This window comes from Myodes glareolus, chromosome 2 (genome assembly GCF_982192425.1).
Source record: "Myodes glareolus chromosome 2, mMyoGla1.1, whole genome shotgun sequence".
NCBI lineage: Eukaryota > Metazoa > Chordata > Mammalia > Rodentia > Cricetidae > Myodes > Myodes glareolus.
In genome coordinates, this window is record NC_142027.1 from 77,439,818 (window position 1) to 77,460,500 (window position 20,683).

At 48.1% G+C, this 20,683-nt stretch overlaps 1 protein-coding gene across 3 annotated transcripts in view; it reads left to right on the top strand.

Moving 5' to 3' along the window:
* Nucleotides 1-18,817, top strand: part of Masp1 (MBL associated serine protease 1) — a 65,333-nt gene extending 46,516 nt beyond the window's left edge. For 2 of the 3 annotated variants that reach the window (XM_048453880.3, XM_087901903.1), the window contains one exon: nucleotides 875-3,254. In XM_048453880.3, coding sequence (XP_048309837.3) covers nucleotides 875-1,758 — 884 coding nt within the window. In that variant the 3' untranslated portion in view covers nucleotides 1,759-3,254. Of the gene's footprint in view, nucleotides 1-874; nucleotides 3,255-7,327; nucleotides 7,466-9,731; nucleotides 9,846-11,139; nucleotides 11,326-14,391; nucleotides 14,460-16,389; nucleotides 16,490-16,736 lie in introns of those variants that run through there. The other variant, XM_048453881.3, reaches the window with a different exon arrangement.
* The last annotated feature ends 1,866 nt before the right edge of the window (nucleotides 18,818-20,683 follow it).

Genomic DNA, 20,683 nt, shown 5'->3' on the forward strand with positions numbered 1-20,683 from the left:
AGGACACAGATGTAACCCGATCTGAGAGCCGTGTCACCCTGAGCTAACCTTGACCTCTAGAAAATGGCATTCGTGTATAGATTGCGGACACAGTAAACAAAGGAAAAAAATCCAAGAAATTTAAAATTGGAGATCGTCTTTCAGATGTTGAAATCCGGAGGTGACTCAGTTCATTTGGAAAGTGGACAAGTGGAGTCAAGAACCCATGCATCCCAGTCTGGCATGGTGAAATCTACGAAATTCTCACGGAACTGAGTAGTTGTTCCATACGCTGCAAAAGTCTTAAAATAAGAGCTAGTAACACACCCGTGCTACGGATGAGGGAACTGAGCTTCTGGAAGTTACACGACTTGCCTATAGCTCATAAAAAGGAGTTATGGAGTTAGAAGCTTGTCAGCTGATGACTGTAGTCTGATAGACGGCCATTTAGGCTCCCTCCGTTTCTCTGTGGACATCTTGAGAAAACACCAGGAGGTTCTCTGAGTACCTGCAGTGCAAATGGCTTCTGGGAGAGAAGGCATCTTTCTAGAGAAGAAGAGGTATAAGTGCCCCCCGCTAATGATGGCCTGCTTAAATATGGCCCAGTCCAAAAGTGGTTTGACAGAAGAGGCACAGGTTGGGCAAGGCCAAAGCATAAAGTGATCTGGTACGCGAATGGTTCTGGTTTTGGAGGTCCGCACTAGACATAGGCTAAACTCAGAGAGATTTAGCTAAGGCTGAATCACAGCTGAATCCTCCATATCTCGCAGAACTCAGGGAAGTGAGGGCTCCATGGCGGCATAATCCACAGTGGTTGAAATGCGAATTTCTCTTGATTCTTTTCACGTGGTTGACTCTGTCCCTGACTCTCGTTTCCCCTCCCTCCTTCTTACAGTGTGTGGGCAACCCTCCCGCCCCCTGCCAAACCTGGTCAAGAGGATAATCGGCGGTCGGAACGCTGAGCTTGGCCTCTTCCCGTGGCAGGCCCTGATTGTGGTGGAAGACACGTCGAGGGTACCGAATGACAAGTGGTTCGGGAGTGGGGCGCTGCTCTCCGAATCTTGGATACTCACAGCAGCCCACGTGCTACGCTCCCAGCGCAGAGACAACACGGTCATCCCTGTCTCCAAGGAACACGTCACCGTCTACTTGGGTCTACACGATGTGCGAGACAAATCAGGAGCTGTCAACAGCTCTGCTGCCCGGGTGGTACTGCATCCAGACTTCAACATCCAGAACTACAACCACGACATAGCTCTGGTACAGCTGCAGGAACCTGTGCCCTTGGGAGCCCACGTCATGCCCATCTGTCTGCCGAGACCTGAGCCTGAAGGTCCAGCCCCTCACATGTTAGGACTGGTGGCTGGCTGGGGCATCTCGAATCCTAACGTGACCGTGGATGAGATCATCAACAGTGGCACGCGGACCCTGTCAGATGTTCTCCAGTATGTCAAATTGCCCGTGGTGTCACACGCTGAATGCAAAGCCAGCTATGAGTCTCGGTCAGGCAACTACAGCGTCACAGAGAACATGTTCTGTGCTGGCTACTATGAGGGTGGCAAGGACACATGCCTCGGGGATAGCGGTGGTGCCTTTGTCATCTTCGATGAGCTGAGCCAGCACTGGGTAGCCCAAGGCCTGGTGTCCTGGGGAGGACCCGAAGAATGCGGCAGCAAGCAAGTATATGGCGTCTACACGAAGGTCTCCAACTATGTGGACTGGGTGTGGGAGGAGATGAACTCCCCGACGGCTGCGGGGGAGCTCCAGGTGGAACGGTGAAAGGGCTTACTTCCCCAGGGCCTGCCTCCCCTGCTCCAGATCGAGTGAGGTTACACTACACAATGCCAACAGCGTACTCCATGTTGCTTACCAGACCAAATAAACTGCCTCACACTGACTCCCCTCTGAGATAGTCGTCCACCCCCCGCCCCAGACCGGGGTTAGTGTGGTGCAGGGACAGCCTCTAGTCAAGAGAACTCAGCCCAAAGCTTCGAGCAGCCTCTTCCTCCCTCTTAGCCTCGCCTCTCCAGCAGTGCAGGGGAAGTTGTTCCAGAAGGCCTCAGTCCTAAGTGTCAATCACTCCTAATCCCTTGTTAGTCTTGCTTTCCGCTTGGACCTGATCATTAGGAACAGAGTCCTTCAACTCGAGTCTGTATGTGTGTGTTTGCCCAACTCTGGTTTCTGGGCCTGCCCTAGGCCTAGATCTTCATGTAGAAAAGAACTGTTCTGGATAGGGGGAGCAAGAGCAGAGCCCAAGTTAGCTCTCAGAGAATAGGACCTTGGAGAACTTTTCTTCCTGGAATTTCTCCGGAAAGCTTCCCGCAGTGCAAGGCTTACATGCTGTGCTCTCAGAGTTTCTAACGGCCGAGAGTATACTGCGAGGATTGTACTGACTAAGGGCAGGGAAGAGAAACAGCTCTCGTGAACCCCTTCAAACGCCTGCTGTCCACTCAGGATGCATTGGACATGTGTGTCACTCAAATACCAGCTGGCACCATAAGGCATCAACACCTGCCACTCCACACCAACACAAAGCAATCTTCCAGCTCTGGAATGTTGCGCCTAGAGATTCCCTGCCCCCAGGCACATGTATGGAGACCTGGCGACTGTTCGGAGAAAGAGAAGCCTGTGCCCCTGCTGTGCCCCATTGCTTCTCGGCAGGAAAACAGAAGAAAATATGGACTCGAGACGTGATAAATCACTCCAGTACTATCTATACTCAACCCTGAGCTCACTGGAGAAACTATCAAGTAGCACACTCCAAACCATCTACTCCTTGGTGGTCCAGGAACCGAGGTCAGGGAAGCAAAAGCTCACTCACTGGAAAGAGATGGTGAGCCCTGAGTCCTGGACTCTGTCTCTAGCTCTGCCTTCAACAGCCCCTGTGACCCTTGACATTGTTTTCTTCTCTGAGCCTCGTCCTCAGGAGGATGAAGACAGAAGATCCCTTAGGGTCTGTCCAGCACTCACAGTGACCACCTGCCTGATTGCTAGCGGCATCCCCGGCTCTCAGGGCTGAATTCTCTCCTTTCCCCGAGTTCACAATCCCAGGAACCTCCATCAGACAAAGGCAGCTGGAAAGGCCCGGAGAGGGGTGTGGAGAGAACTGGGAAAGATCAATCAAAACACACTCCTATATCTAAGAATAGCACGTGTAAAGGAAACTATATTTTGTATATTTAATACCACAGGCTTTGCTGCTCTCTGGGGGGCCTCTGCCCTCTGTTTCTCTTGTCAGGGGTCTGCAGTGGCAATAAATCTGTGGATAACCAATAGCCTTGGTTTGAGAGCTTGTTGTGAAATGTGTTCGTTTTGATCTTGTAAAAAATAAATTTGCCTTCATTAAGCTCCCACCCGCTTTGTCGGCCCAGCTACTGGCAACTGAGCACCATCTAAGATGAGGTAGTGAGGAAAGGGGGACGCTTATTGGTCATTGACGTACTTCTTTCTCAGAAGTAAGGCTGTAACTGCCTACAGTTGCAGCCATGGCTTCAAAGAGCTCACACTGGCAGACAAGACAGGGCTATGGGCGTTAGGCATTAACACAAGCAAAGGGAGCTAACTTTCACCAAAGGAATAAGATTGAAGTATTGTGGAAATGTGATTAAAAGACAGTGTGGCTGCATAATTACAGGGACCCAGAATGGTTTAGCAAGGGCTGCAAAGACTCGAGGAGACAGGAGGGGCACAGTAGGAAAGAGTGAAAAAACTGGACAGCAGGCCTGAGCTGGAGACAGAACAGAGGACGCTGACAGACAGACAGACAGACAGACAGACAGTCTTATAAGTCCTGGCCTGCGCCGTTTTCTACTCAGAGATTCTCTAAGTGCATCTTGTTTGATTCATGTTAGGGTACTTGCCGAACATTGCAAGTTGCTGAGTCTCACCCTTGGAAAGTCTGCATTCAACAGGGTCTGAGAATAGCTAGCATGGGAGGGGAAATGGCAAGGAAGGATTGTGCTATTGAATGTGTACGGTGAGATATGGGGGACCTCCTCCCCACCAGGCATGTTACTACAGATAAGGCAGTTTGGGCCCACTTAAATGGCGCATCAGCAAATCTTGGGCCATAGGCATCTCCTGAGGCACAATACAAATGAGGGGACAAGTGCAGAATCGGCTACTGTGAGAGCAGGGCTGCTTCATGGGACACACACATGGTTTGCTTCTCTGGGGGTTTGTATCATACTTTCGGGGTGTGTCATGCTTTATATGCTGTTGAGAACTAAAACAATCCTAAATTAGCCTTTGAAAGCCTTACACACTGCGGTTTCAAAGCCTCTCATGGCTTGAAGTTGACAATATTTCTGATTTGTATTTTCCACTGACTACATTGACTTCGGATTGTGGCACGCGGATTATTTGGAGCATGCTGTGCTATGGAATGGGGAGATATATTATCCTATGTCTGGTAACTTTCTGCCTGCCTAGTGACTGAGAAGAAGTAGAAGTGTAAGAAAAAGGAGGCAACAAGTGTGCTGTCAGTTCAGACGTCAGAGGTCTGGGATAGCCGAGGGAGGGAAGGTGGCTGGTGGCAGAAGAGGCCGAGGGCTCAGCTTTGCTAGGTTTGACAAATTCACAAGCAGCACAACTAGAAATGTACATTACCAGTCCAGACTCAGGGACTTCAGAAGAGAAAGCACTTTCTTTTTTTTTTAAGCTTATTATTTCTTTTTTTTTTAAGATTTATTTATTTATTTTTATTATACATACAACATTCTGTTGTATTTATTTATTTATTTATTTTTATTGTGCATACAACATTCTGCCTCCATGTATGCCTGCACGCCCAGAAGAGGGCGCCAGATCTCATTTCGGATCGTTGTGAGCCACCATGTGATTGCTGGGAATTGAACTCAGGACCTCTGGAAGAGCAGCCTGTGCTCTTAACCACTGAGCCCTCCAGCCCCGAGAAAGCACTTTTAAGACAGGAGTTGATACTTACCAACAATAGGTAGAATTAGGCCTGGGGATAGAAGGTATTGTCTGGTGGAAATTTACAGAAAACAAAGGAAGCCAATGACATTAAACACCAAGACAGAGGATTAAAGGCAAGAAAACAATGTGCTTGCATCACTAAGGAGTGAGACTGGATAGTGGTAAAGTGGTCACCTGTCCAGTGTGGACTGCGGGTCTGAGTGGACATTCATCAAGATAGGACCCAAGCAGCTATAGTCTTTTCTGAGGGCGGTCAGGGTGCAAGCTGTCCGTGTTTGAACTGCCTATCACCATCTCCCTCTACCCTCCCTCTCCCTCCTAGGCAGCACCTTCTTCCCTTGGGCCTTTCCCCTACCTGAGAAGGCCTTTCAACTCTCCCCAAGAGGCAGGAAGCTGCAGTATTGTTGTCCCATCTCTGTGGCACCCAGTAAAAGTTATGCTCAGTTTCCAGCCTTTGCTTCCTTCAAACACATACCTCTTTTATTCTTACCACAGTGCCTAGTTTCAAACAAAAGCCTTTCTTCCCCTCCCTCGATTTCTGCTTTGTTCTTTGAAGTTGAAGTCTATCTCTCCTATACTTAAAAGGATGGCCAACTTCAATGACTGGGGAGCCACTGGACAAGGAAAAGTTGTAAGAACGGAGAAAACACATTGGACACAATTTCAAAGCCAGGGTTCTCTCCTACATGTATATATCACTGTTGAAGTTCCATTTAGGCCCCACGCTGCCTAGGTACAGGTCGATTCCAAGGACGGCCTTATTTCCAAGTGTGATCAGGAAATAGCACCTTACTCTAAATCCAGGTTCAATAAGGGGGAGAATGGGAAGGGTGCCTGTTCTGTCTTCTTGGGAGAGGCTTCATTGCAAGGGGAGAGGAGAGACTGTGACATGAGAGGAAGTAGGGAAAGGGGAGGTGTGTGTGCATGTGCGTGTGTATGTGTGTGTGTGTGTGTGTGTGTGTGGCCTTCACCATGTTTTATAAAAGAAGGAGAGATGAAAACTACGGAAAAGCAGCAATCCCCAGGGCCCCCAGTATCTGCTGGAAATGGGGTAGGGCGCTGGCTTGGGCCACTGCCTTTGAGCAACAACGCTGGGAGATGTTACAGTTGGAATCAAGGGTGCAGCACATTTGTCTGGGATTCAGCCCAGTCTTTGCTTTGAAAGTGGGGTAAGACATCCTGGATCCAGAGAGCTCTGTGGGACCTGGAAGCCACATTGTTGAAGTTAGTGATTCTGGTTGGAGTGGAACAAGTCCAGAGTTGGGGTTAGGTGACCCAGAATTATCGTCTTGCCATTTCCTGATTGAATAACTTTTAACAAATCACATACTTTCTCTAGATTTTGACTGTTGTTGTTGTTTTGAGAAACAGTTTCTCTGTGTCCCACTATTTTGTAGACCAGGTTGATCTCGAACGCGCAGAGATCGGGATGCCTCTGCCTCCTGAGTGTTGGAATTAAAGGCGGGTGCCACCGCCAGCCAACAGACTCTCTCTTCATGAGGTGTCTGAGCAGACTCTCTCTTCATAAGATGGACACAGGGGTGATTTCTAAGAGGGTTCAGCTGTGGTTTTGTCTGTGGTTCCACACCAAGGAAGGCAGAGGAGGAGGCAATAGGGCAGAACTCCACAGACTCTGTGGAAGACTTTCTCTGGGGACAAGGTCCCTGCTGATGATGCAGAAAGTTTTTTTATTAGGAATCTGACCTTTCTGAGTCACAGAAAACCAACATCAAGAGGAGGAGGAAGAGGCAAGAAGAAAGAAAGGGGGGAGCTCTATGGGGTCCGAAAGGGGGGAGATCTACGGGGTCACATAACTGAAAAGATCATTTCCTCACTCTTTCACATGACTCCCTGTCAGAGCCTGGCGCTGGGATATGGCCCCGCCTCGACCCTTATCTTTCCAGTCCACTTTCCTTGATGTTTGGCCGCACTGTTCTCCTGTCCCCAGCATGTTCTCCACAAGACACGAGCTGGCAGATCAAACAACAGCTCAGCAATTCTGGCAGAGAGAATCTTACTCTTTTTTTCTAATGTTGAGTGAAATCTTCAACCCAGATTTTAATTGGCTGTCCAAGAACACATCTCATTTTAAAGATACTGCTACGGCTCAGGATGCAGACCTTTAATGAGTCACATTCCTACTCCTGAAACCAGGACTGAGGCCAATCACACTCAGGCTACCTATGCCATGAATGGGGAAACTACACACACACACACACACACACACACACACACACACACACACACAAATGAAAACAAAACAAAACTTCAACAGTAACTCTGTTAGAAGGGTCAGTAGGTGGCGGGTGATGTAGTGGTAACAGATGTTCCTAACAGAATGATAATCTGGTAACCCTAGTGGGTAAAGCGGAATATAGAATGTGACCTTCCCTCCCTCCTTTGGCTGCAGTGTGTGGTCTCCCCAAGTTCTCCCGGAAGCAGATCTCCAGGATCTTCAATGGACGCCCAGCCCAGAAGGGAACCACTCCATGGATTGCCATGCTATCTCACCTGAATGGGCAGCCCTTCTGTGGGGGTAGCCTTTTAGGTAAGGAGAGGGAGAAGGGGTGAAGGACCTAGGGCTGGGGACAGGGTGAGAACTAAGGACCAACCTTCCCTTGAAAACTGGCCACTTCTTCCTTGAGAATTACTGCCCCAGAAAGAGTGTGGACGAGCTGAAAAGCGAGCCTTCGGCTGGAACCAGGACAAGCATACCCCTGTGCTAATTCCGTGAGCTGTGGAGCACTTCCTGAATTCTGATCAGTCTCCTGGTTGGTGGTTAGACATGGATCGTGACCCATGGCCTATACATGTGGCACAGAGATGGGACGGTCCAGAGCTGCTACATCAACCCCCATGCTGTACCTGCTCAATGTATTTGGTAATGAAGGAACCAGGGGAACCGACTGCTGAACTGAACTCTTCTGTACACTCCGCTCTGTCTTATCAAGCAGATTGATACAGTCTGTATCACTAATTCAATTAGTCACTTTCATACCGACTACTTTCTGCAAATTAAATTTGTTTCCCATGGGGAAAAAGGTGATGAATGACAAGGATCAAAGAGACTTGTGGTGCCTAAGACACCCAAGGGAGAGGACAAGATCAGGAAAGAAGAAAGGGCGGTAGGAGCCCCATGCAAGAAACAGAAGAGGCAGAGAGATGGAGAGGAAGAGTCAAAGGCAGTGGAGGGAAAGGGGTTGTTTGTCAGGTTTACAACTTTGTTAGGAAAAATGAAAGATGGACGTCACCCATTGCTTTCAGACTTTGGAGTAGTTTTATTTATTTATTTTTTTAAACATCAAGTCTTCCATCAATAATATTCATCTTGTGTTGAAACTGGTTAAATGTTGATGTTTGGAAGCTGAAATTCATTTTACCATCAGCCCAGCTAAAAGTCCCTTCACACTTGGCCCTCTCCACAGCCCTGCAAATCTGTAATCCCTGCTTCTGCTAATCCTATAGTGGAAGAGGGTGGATAGGACAGCGCAGAGAGACCATAACGAATCTAAAAGACAGAGGAAGAGAGAGAACACTGTCTCTGTGTCCATACTGAAGTTCAGTGGGGAGGTTGGGGGCAATGGTAGAGTTCAAAGGTGACATCAATCTCTAGGCAGGCTAGAGCATACAACTAGACTCATCCAGAGAGCCCTTCTCTGAGGCAGGATTTTCTAACTGGGTATCTCAGACCACCTTACCCACCACCCCAATAAGCCCTGGTTGTGGGCAGGTTCCAGAGGCACCTCATACGAAAAGAGTGTTCCGTGCTGAGATTTGTTCAGAACCAGGAACCAGGAAGCAGAACATGTGCCCCTTCCGAGAGGAACAGGTAGAGTCTGGAAGCTGCTCTAGAAACACCCTCCGCCTTTGACTCTGAGCTGTAGCCTAGACCACTGAGGCTTACCCTCCCACACCCTCGTCAGCCCTGCCTACAGGGATGTTTTTCTGCTTGGCTCTGGCTGGGGGTGTCCAGGCCGCAGCTATTCGTCGACTTGCCTTTAGCTCCATTGAAAGGAAGGCCAAAAGTTTGACTCTGCATTAAGTGAACATGAAGACCATGCTCATCCCGGGGAAAGTGACATCCAAGAAGGACACTAGGTCACTAACAAGAGACCTGGTAGCCCTAGCTTTCTGTCACTTTAACCACACTTTAGCCGTTCTGAAGGTTTGTAGTCATAAATGACAGGGCTGGTTATGGACAGCAGTCCTCCACCCTGATTGCAAGTCAAATTACAGGAGAGCCTTTCATATATGGCTGCTGGGCCTAACCCTTTAACTCCAGTAGGCTGGATATGGATCATGATTCTGATGCCTTTCCTAATTCCTAAGGTGATGACAATGCATAGTCACCATGCCAGCTATTAACCATCTGCCTCAGTACCTGCCAAGCTTCCATGTGCACAGGAACAACTTGGGGGTCTTGCTAAAGAGAAGTCTGAGGAACCCCCAGGTGCTACTAATCTGACAGCAGAACTCCACCAAACAAGAAAAGCTGGGAAGGAAGGCAATGCTCCCTGGATCTTTGAGGACCCACTCTGGGCTAGCTGGTATTCATCTAAGTCAAGAAAACCTTTTTAAAATGTCCAGCCTGGCCTATGTTGAAATAGGGATTTAGAATTGCAGTTTTAATTCCTCATCTTCCAATGGGGACATCTGAGTATCTGACCTGGGGCAATGAACACAGTGGAGGCATGTTTGGGCATTTGCAGGGCCTGGGGTAGTGCTCTTGAGTAGCATTAAGGCCCTTAGTTCGACACAGTCAGAGGCAGGATAGGCCAATGCAGGACACAGAATGTGTGTGCTCTATTCTTCAGGTACCAACTGGGTTTTGACAGCAGCTCACTGCCTCCACCATTCACTTGATCCAGAAGATCCAACCCTACACAGCTCAGACTTGCTCAGCCCTTCTGACTTCAAAATTGTTATGGGTGAGTAGGAGGCCAAGACTTCCAAAGCCAATTGTGGTTCGTGGAACAGAGTTTCCCTGCTACCATTTTCAAGGCTCTTCCTATTGAAATAAAGACCACCCGCTGGCTCAGTTCAGTTCAACACTGAGCCACAATCTAATTAAAAACTAGTGCCAGCCCATGGCAGCCTATAAACGTTATAAAAACAAGATCAGCATCTATTGGGAGAGCGGAAGCTGGAAGTTTTGAGTCAGGGGAGGATGTAGGGTAGTATCTTTTTTGATGCACATCAAGATTTTTTAGTAATCAGAATTTTGTTTGGGGAATTTTTTTAAAAAGTCCTTTTAGAGCTAACTTGCATTACAAATTAGTCTCAGAAGATCAAAAGATGGCTCCAAAGTTGAGAGCACCTGCTCTTGCAGAGGGCCAGACTTCCTTTCCCACATCAGCAACCCAAACCACCTGTAACCCCAGCTTCAGAAGACCTGACCCCCTCTTCTGACCTCAGCAAGTACCCCGTGCATGTGCATAGCACACATGCACATGCATGCACACATGCACACATGCACACACACACATGCACACACAGGCGTGCATGCACTAAAATAAAATAAAAATCTTCTGAAACACCAAAAACATCGCATCGGGAATGAATGACTCAGAAGTACTTTCAATTTCTTAGGTATTATTTATTTTTCAGAATTAGTTTACAAAGTAGTATTTCCATATGAGGTTTACTTACATACGTTTCATTTTGGTTGGTTCTCCCCCACCCCACCCCTCTCACCTCTCATCTCCCTACCCCGCTTCCCTGCTGTCCCTTTTTGCTCACCTGTTTCAGTTTCCTCTACTGTCTTCCCTACCCTCACCCACTTAGAGAATCATTTCTTTTTGTCTGGTCACATGGGTCCCACTCCGGGCCTTCACTCACATTTTCTCCTACCTACACATGCATATTTAATAGAGACAAGGATATACATGCGAGAGAGAGAGAGAGAATGTACCGCATTTGCCTTTCTCAGCCTGGGCTATCACATAGGAAAAACCTCTAATTCAGCAGACGGCCTATGCTGCAGACAGTAAAGGGCGACTATGATCAACTGGGCAGTGGCAAGGCACATCAGATGGAACATTCTCAGCCCCTGTGATCGTCAGAGGTGGAGCCAGGAGAATGTGCAGGATGGCTGAGGGGGTGAGGACAGAGAGGGGAGGGATTAAGGCAGGAACAGGTACCAGATGGAACTTGGGGCAGTAGCGAGCAAGGATCCACCTTTCCCCCCACTCTGCTCTGTCTTACACACTTTCCGTGGTCCAGGAAAGCACTGGAGGCGCCGCTCAGACGAAGACGAACAGCATCTGAGTGTGAGGCACGTTGTCCTGCACCCCTCGTACAACCCCAGCACATTTGAGAACGACCTGGGTCTGGTGGAGCTGTCGGAGAGCCCAAGGCTAAACGAATTCGTGATGCCCATCTGCCTGCCTGAGCATCCCTCCACTGAAGGTACCTGTCTTCGCTAGGGTTTCTGTTGCTGTGATGAGACACCAGGACCAAAGCATCCTGGGAGGAAAGGGTTTAATTGTCTTACACTTCCATATCACTGTTCATCACTGAAGGAAGCCAGGACTGGAACTCATATAGGGCATGAACCTGGAGGCAGAACTGATTCAGAGGCCATGGAGGAGTGCTGTTTACTGGCTTGCTCCACATGGCTTGTTCAGCTTGCTTTTTTATAGCAGCCAGGACCACCAGCTCAGAGATGGCACCACCCATAACGGTCTGAGCCCTCCACATCAATCACTAATTTAACAAATGCTGTACAGACTTGCGTACAGCCAGAACTGACAGCGGCAATCTCTCGATCGAGACTCCCTCTTCTCAGGTAACTCTAGCTGGTGTCAAGCTGACATAACAACCAGTCAGCATAGCATCTCCCTGGCTACTCTTCTGTAGTGTGGCTGTGGCTACAGCAAGGCGTTCTTCTTCAGCACAGATGAGGCTCTATAAAACCGCTCATCTCACAATGTGCGCTTCCCCTAACACAACCACATAAGAACTAACTCCACGGAGGCACAAGTAGCATTAGGCACGAAGTAAACCGGCACTTGTTTTTCCATATAGGAACCCCCAAATCACCCAAGTGGTTATAATAGAAAATTTAACAAAGTATATGAACTATAAGTAAAGGGGGTCTGGGATGCACACAGGAAGAGCCTGGGGCAGGGTTGGGGGGAGTTAGTAGTCTGCATTGTGGAGGCTGGAAGAGTAGAAAGTGCCTCCCTTTTCTGGAAATCCCATCAGTCAAGAAAACCTGCCATTCCATGCAGTCACCCCCAGCATCACCATGCAGTACACAGCAGGATGGCTAGGGGTGTGGCTCAGGCTGAAGAGAGCTCTGCAATAGTGTGTGTGCCTTGTCCGCACCAGGCCCTAGGTTCAATTCCCAGCATGACACAGCCAACGAGCAGTGGGAGGGCAGATCCAATGCAGACGCTGACTTTCCTGCTGAGTCACCTTGAGGATGCTGCCAGCCTCATGATGCCTAGGTCCCCCGCCTCTAAACTGGACGGGAAACCCCACCAGGCTGCCTATGTTATTAAAGTGAACTATCGTGAACAGAATATAGTCAACGGAGAGCAGGAGGCCAGCCCAGGCCAGCTGGCCTCTTCTTCTGTGGAATTTAGTGTGTCATATCCTCACTCATTTCCTGAAGCTTAAAGATGGTGCAGAAGAAATTGCTGGAATCTGAGACATGTTTAAGAGAAGTGAGCCGACAGGAAATGTGTAGGTAAGGCTGGCCGGCTCACCAGGCACTGTGGACTTCGAAGGTACCAGCTGCCTGGCACCCACTAGCTTACCTTACTCCTCCTGGAAGCCTTGTACATGTTGGTGTGACTGATCACTATGCCCATAGATTACTGCACCTCTCAACTCACACGGAAAAGCTTCTTTCTTCAGTAGATAGAGATTAACACAGAGACCCACAGCTAATCAAGTTACAGAGATTAAGAGGCTGTGGTGTTCCCAGCCCCAAATTATATAAATGATATCTATATCATACCCCTCCTCCAAGGGCTCAGGGATCACTGTGGAAGGGGTGGGCAGAAAGGATGTAAGAGGCAAAGGTGCCGAATGCCTACAGTGAGACTGTTTTGTGGACACGGCAGGGCAGTTCCGTGTGAATTCATAGCAGTTGTGTGACAGCACAAACAAGCCCCGAGCTGGACAAAATCCCAGCATGCAGAAGGGCGCTCAGCACAAAGTCCCACTCCTACCTGAGGAGATAGGGCGATTGGTGGCTCCTGGGAAGGGGAGAGTCAGTTTTCTTTATAGGTGTGGCCTCTGGTGGGTCAGCCACACTCCGGTGTAAGGACACACAGCCAAATACAGACTGCACAGATCAGATTTGTCAGAAAAAAAAAAAAAAAACAGAGCAAGGAGGAGATGTGGGTAGGGAAGGAGGGTAGATCTAGGAGGGGCTGGGGAGAAAGGGGTGAAGATGATCAACATACATTGTACAAATTTATCAAAGAACTAATAAAATGTAAAAGAGAGAGAGGAAGGAAGCAAGTGAGGAGGAAGAAAAAGAAAGAGAAGAGGAGGCTCATCAGCATCATTAGAAGCAGATGTGGGAGAAGAGGTGCGGTCCTCTGAATTTAAACACAGCACTGTTTTCAGTATCCAAGGCTTCTTATTAACCGAGAATGCAATTGCCCTCGCTGCCCTCAATCCATTTCCATGTTATCCCCACATCTGTGACTTCATAAGCTTATGGACTTCATAAGACTTAGCTTGTGGGTTTGCCAAGTCCAGCATATTCATTTTAGGGATGTGGCGTCTGAACGTGAGGCCTGACTTATAACTGACTACACTGGGCTCTGTGTCCAGAGTCCTTGACCAGGGACCTCCTTCCTACGGCCTAACATTTCTGTAGACTTGAGGGTGCAACAGGGAACAAGATGGGCGAAACGACAGCTCTCACAGAGCCTCAGGTCCTTGCTGGCTGCCAGAAAGGCTAGGTAAATAAAGGAGCCAGGTAATAAATCAAGGAGCAAATGCCATCTGACTCAGCAGCCATCTCGCCCTCTCCCTTCGCTGTAGCTGCCTTTCTCTGAGTAGTAACTTCAGCCCTTTCCCTTCTGGCAGAACATGGTGCAGTTGGCAGGGCCAATCTTCAGCATATGCCACACAGTGTAGAAGGAGATGGCTCGTCCATTCCCAGCTGCCCAGACACAAATAATCACACAGAAACTATATTAATTACAACACTGTTGGGCCAATAATTTAGGCATATTCCTAGCTAGCTCTTACATCCTAGACGGACCCATTTCTATTCATCTGTGTATCACCATGAGGCTGTGGCCTACCAGTAAGGCTACATGGTGTCTTTGTGACTCTGCCTTCTTTCTCTCTATATCTTTGTTTGGATTTTCTGCCTAGCTATATTCTGCACTGCCATAGGCCATAACAATTTCTTTATTAACCAATGGTAATAAAACACATTCACAGCATACAGAGGGGCATCCCACATCACACAGATTTCTCCTCACAGTCTCTTCTCTCCTCTAGGAACCATGGTCATTGTCAGCGGCTGGGGGAAGCAGTTCTTGCAGAGGCTTCCAGAGAACCTGATGGAGGTGTGGTTCAATTTATATCCTACAAACAGCGATGCCGTGGTTGTGCGTCCAGCCCTCCTGCTGGGTTTTGGAGGCTTGGAGAAGGGAAATGATAAGAGACAAAGCAGGGGCCAGACAACTCCAAAATTTAACAGGACTCAGAGTCCCAGAAATTTGGAAGTGTTTGTTGATCTGGACTTGGGCTCCAGTCTCTAAATGCCATTCTATGTCCCTGACAACTGGTAAACAGGTCAGAAAATGGAAATCCTTCCAGAACATGGCAAGTGTGGGTACCCAGCAGGTTCATGCATCATCTGTACACCATGAAGGCTGCATAGCAAATTAGCAAGAAGGGGCCAGGCTCTGAGAAACGCAGTTCGTTCCGACGGGAACTTGACCACAGCATTCAAAAGTCATACCGCCGTGAATTCAGACAAGAGTGCTAGACTTGACCTAAGGAGCCATGGCTTCCAATCTGGGACCCTCGTGACTTCTTTAGCCACCTGAAATAAGTTATTTTGGTCTTCTACAGGGGATAGAGGATAGTATCAGACTTACTAGATCTCCTCTAGTCTCCGCCTGGTTCTGACATGACTGGGTTCTATTATCGGGCTGGGCTCTAAATCCTCAAACATTTAAGTCCCTGACCGTGTGACAAGTTTGTCACAGTCTAAAGGTTTCAGATGTGTGCAATCACCCATTGCTTCATTCATGAACTCTCGGATGGTTACCCGCTGACCCCTGCAATCTAGCTACTAGGTGCACCGGGGAGAAGAGCAGGCAAGCGGTGCTCTAGCTCCCGGGCTCCTTGTGCTTCTGGTCAAGTGTGACAGACAGGAAGTAGTTATGGGTATGATGAAGGTGATGAAGAAATATAAGGTGCTCTAGGATGTACACGGGAGGTCTGGCTCAGCCTTAGGGACTAAAGATGGCTTCCCAAAGAACGATGCTCTCAAATGGTGCCTGAACGATGAATAATAAATTAGGGACTCCAGCAGATACCGAAACAGCATCCTTGTGACACGGCTTCCTGTCCCCACTTCCCTAGGATGGCCATAGCCCAAGGAGAATCTGCACAGATTATAGTTCTTGTGTAACAAGAGCACACTGAGGGTGCGTGCTTGGAGCACACGGTCCACTGGGTTCTTGCAGTGAGGGAAAATGAGAAGTGAGAGTTAGCTACAAAGCAAGTGTGATAAGCTGTCAGAGACCTAGTATCTGAGGGGTGGACAGATGAATCAGCAGTTAAAATCACTGACCCAGGTTCAATTCTCAGTACTCACATGTTGACTCACAACTATTTGTACCTACAGTTTCAAAGAATCTCATGTCCTCTTCTCTCTTCCAAAGGCACCAAGTAGGCATGCAGCACACAAACATACAGGCAGGCAAAACCCCATATGCATTGAAAAGAATAATTTTTAAATTGTAATTTAAAAAAATATCCAGCATCTACATATAGTACTAAATATCTATACACTGTCAAAGCCCTTGATCATTCATTTCCTTTGTGAATCTGCATGCGATTAGCAATTAATATTACTACTGTGAGGATCTTCTTGAAGATTAGGTGTGAGAGCCTCAGTGGTCTAAGGAGAGATAAAACCACATGCACCAGGTTCGAGGGCAGGGATGGAGGAAGTTGTCTGCAAACTGACATGGGTTTCTATATGTTGTCATATTTGAAGCTGATATGTATACTAGGCAAGGATTATTGTCTCCATATTACAGATAAGATAACTGAGTCGCAAATAGGCAAAGATACTCGACCAAGGCCACAGAGCAAGTCTGTAGCTGATGAGTCCCCAGTTCTCCACTCCCTTGTGCCTTTACCTGTACCACGCAGCAGTTCCTGAAACCGAGTATAGGTAGCTGGAGGCCTGGTCAAAGCTGTCAGACAGCAAGGTCCTTTCAGCCAGGAGTGGACACCAACAATAGCCTTATGTTCCAGATTGAAATCCCAATTGTCAACTACGACACCTGCCAGGAGGCCTACGCCCCATTGAAGAAGAAAGTGACCAAGGACATGATCTGTGCTGGAGAAAAGGAAGGTAAGAAGCTGACTAAAATATCGGTGCTGAGAACCTGGGATGGGGGCGGGGACGGGGGACGGGGAAGGGGCGTGGGGGGCGAGGGAAAGAAAGACACTTCTTGGCATCCCTTCCTGAAGCAGCGAGGCTTTGTATCCAATGGTCTGCTGCACCCTCTAGTGCCCGATTGCCTGAACTACACGTCGAACTCAGATTCGCACTGGGAAAGGGGCACACTGTATTTCATCTGTACCTCCCTTTCATCTAGGGGGAAAAGACGCCTGTGCCGGTGACTCTGGAGGCCCCATGATGACCAAAGATCAAGAAACAAACCAGTGGTACCTGGTGGGCGTAGTGTCCTGGGGCGTGGATTGTGGGAAGAAAGATCGCTATGGAGTATATTCTTACATCTATCCCAACAAGGACTGGATCCAGGGAGTCAGTGGGGTGAGGAACTGAGTACCGCTCCCCGGCCAAGCACCCACTGGTCAGTCGTCAGCGGAAGATCATCAATGGATGCGAGCAACATTTCCTCTTCTGGCCCTCAATCTTCACACCCATTCCTGGATGATAATGGGATTCCTTCAGCCCCTTCTCCCTGCTCTTGATGGCATCAAAGCAGCAGAGTGGTCTGAGTGAAAGGCTGGATCCGGGATCCAGCACTTACCACTTTTGTAATGATGGACAGCTGACCACCTCTTTAAGCCTGTTTCTTCAACCATGGGGCACAATGTGGCTATACCTGATCTACCTCACAGAAGCATGATGAGGAGAAAATTAATATATGCATAGGACTTAATTCCGTGTATGAACTACACCATGTGTTCCATACATGTCCACTAGGCAGGTGAAATTCTTTATAAACTCCTGCTTGGGTCTCAGGGATGATTAGCAACACGGCCCCTCCTCCCACCTGCCACCATTTTCTCAGTCTGCCCCCTAAATTCTAAGCTTCTTTGCCAAAGACAGTCCCCCAATCCCAGCCCCAATCTCCCATAATAATGTAAAAGAAATGAAGTTCTTAGCCCTATGGCATGACACTGCTCACACACTCAGCAATGTAAGTAGACACTTGAGCTAAGTTCCAAATGGTAAGAGTGACTCAGGGAAGTAGGGACTGGAAGCGAACAGTGGATTGTGAAGCCAGACACCCACCTCCATCTTTCATGTGTCCCTCAACAGGCCCTTTTTTCTCCTTTGAAGGACCTTTCAAGCACTGACATTCTAGAATCCAACAAGGCCATGTTTTCAATGATGGCTTAGACTCAAAGTAACCCCAAAGGAAAATGTTCATTAGACTCGAGTGGCAAAACTCTCCCGCTGCCCCCGCAATACCCACCTTAATCCACCACACCCAGGCCCCGAAGGACATAACCAAGGCCAAGTGCAGCCAAGGATCTTCCCCTGATTCCTAATAGAGTAGCTTCCCTGAGCCACACCCCCTTCTCCCCCCAAGCAACCTGGGCTGTCCAAGGCAGGCCCTGGCAGGCTCGCTCTCATGCACCTGCTCTCTCCCTCCCCACATCCTAGCTGGCCTTAAGCAGCCATTGCTCTAGTTCCTGCCCCTTTGTCTTCACATCTGAGAACCTTCCTCTTTGGAGAACCTTCTAGAAACCTCACCCAAGACAGACTATTCCAACAAACAGAGACCCAGCCTTGTGTTTCTGTGTGTGAGAATTGTTCTTCATAGAAGGATATGATCCTTGAGCTATGCTGCTGCTGCTGCTGCTGCTGCTGCTGCTGCTGCTGCTGCTGCTGCTGCTGCTGCTGCTGCTGCTGCTGGAGCCTAGGTGAATCTCTGGTGAGAGAGGAAAGCAGTGGGGGATGAGGACTTGAGGGTGCTAAGCCCAGGGCTGCACACTCGGGGACAATTCACCGCCTGCTTCTATTTCTCTGAGCAAGTCATTCTGCCTCTACGGGGTTTGCTCTTGATTCTGTAAGTACATGCCACTTGGACCCAATGATCAGACACCACTCAAGCAAGCTGGTACACTATTGTACTGGCTGGTTTTGTGTGTCAACCGCACAAGCTAGAGTCATCAGAAAGGACAGAGCCTCAGTTGAGGAAATTCCTCCAAGAGACCCAGCTGTAAGACATTTTCTCAATTAGTGATCAATAGAGGACCAGGTCAAGGTGGGTGGTGCCATCCCTGGGCTGGTGTTCCTGGATTCTATAAGAAAGCAGGCTGAGCAAGCCAGGGGAAGCAAGCCAGTGAGCAGCACTCTTTCATGGCCTCTGCATCAGCTCCTGCCTCCAGGATCCTGCCTTGTTTGAGTTCCTGTCCTGACTTCCTCCAGTGATTGACTATAATCTGAACGTGTAAGCCAAATAAACCCTTTCCTCCCCAACTTGCTTTTTGGTCATGGTGATTCATCACAGCAATAGAAACCCTAAGACATCTATTTAAGTTCCTGATGAAGACTTTTGATGCAGTTTTGAAACAGCTTTGAGGCAATGAGCCTCCCCACTGAGCAGTGTGCTGGTCCAGGTCATGCTGATGACAGCATCAGGACCGAGGCAGTGAGGAGAACACAAGCCCTATCTTCACGAAGCTCCTACTGACACATATGTGACTACCATATGGACATGGCCTCTGACGAGTGTAGGGGAAGAAGACCTTCAGAGAGTGTGCACTCCACAAGCGAGGCCAAGAGGACTCTGGGAGAATGAGCAGGGATCCCTGTCCACTCAAGCTTTCCCCAATAACCCCAGCTCCTCCCACAAAAATCATATTTCCAGGAAACCAGCTTTTAAGCATGAGAATCAACTTCTAAATGGGCCTCTCTCCTTAGAATACTTAACAACGCTCTAAAAAGCATTGAGATTTCTGTGCAGATACCAATTTCTGGCTGGGCCCAGTTTATCCTGCATATCCTCCAAATTGTAACTTCATCCTTATCTTGCAAAAATAACTAATAGGCCCATGGAACTTCAACCTTGTCCAATAAGCATCAGTTAGATGATGTGGTGGTTTGAACATAAATGGCCCCCATAGGCTCATGTATCTGAAGGCTCGTTCATCAGGCCGAGTGGCACTATTTGAGAAGAATTAGGAGGTGTGACCTTGTTAGAGTAGGCACGGCCTTGTTAGAGGAAGTGTGCCACTTTGGGTGGACTTTAAGGTTGTCATAACTCCAAGCTAGGACCAGGGGCTCTCTCTTCCTACTGCCTGTGGATCCAGATGTAAGACTCTCAGCTTCTTCTCAACCTGTGTGCCATCATGCACCCTGCCATGGTGAAAATGGACTAGACCGCTGAAGCTGTAAGCAAGTCACAATTAAATGCTTTCTTTTTATAAGAGTTGCCATGGTCATGGAGTCTCTTCAAAGCAGTAGAACACTGACTAAAAAGTCTCCTAACCCTTGTTGTGGTCCAAGAAACCTGATCTCCTAGAAGCACAGAAACAGAAAGATGGTGTAGCCAAGAAGACCACTGTGTCTAAGTTCATAACCTAATGCTAGCAAATTCACTACCTTCAAAGCCAGCTGTTTTCTAAACAATTCTGCCAGTAAAAAGACCTGGCTTCCAGGCAACTGGAATCTACCTCCTGAGAAATTAATTTGTATAACGAAAGCTGTGATTTCATACTCTGAGCACTGTTACTAACAACGATGATCATGCCTGGGATCCATTAGTCAAAGAAGCCGTTGTTCTTATGGGAAACTACACATTCATTCCAAAAAACATCTGTGTTGAGTCAAAGAGCCCTGCTTGGCTTGTGTGCGTCTTCATGCACCAATGAGTCTGGTAAGTTGTTTACATGCTGCAAAAATGTGTTCTATTCGATTAGGATCTCTGTAGCATGAAGAGAGAGAGACTTGGGGGAAGGTTGAGTTATAGATACAAAAACATGTCTCGGGCTTTATTGATTCATTCTGTCTGAAAACCCTACACTATTGTCCCTGCAAATTATCAAGATACCATAAAGACAATGGCTCAGCACACAAATTATATTATTTGAATTCTCCCTGCATCTAGATTAGAAAGGTTTTTTTTTTTTAATTTTTAGTTTGTACGTTCAATGTCCTCTTCAGAAACTATCATAGCATGTTGACACTGGTGCATTCAAGGTTGGAATATGTGCTTTCTTTCTGGCCGAAGTTAATCTTTTCTGCAAAGGCATGGTTGAAAAAAAAATACCTAAGATGCTCTTCGAGCAAGAGGGAGGTAAGGTGCAGGGAGAGGAAATCAGGGTCGCTGACATACAGATGCAC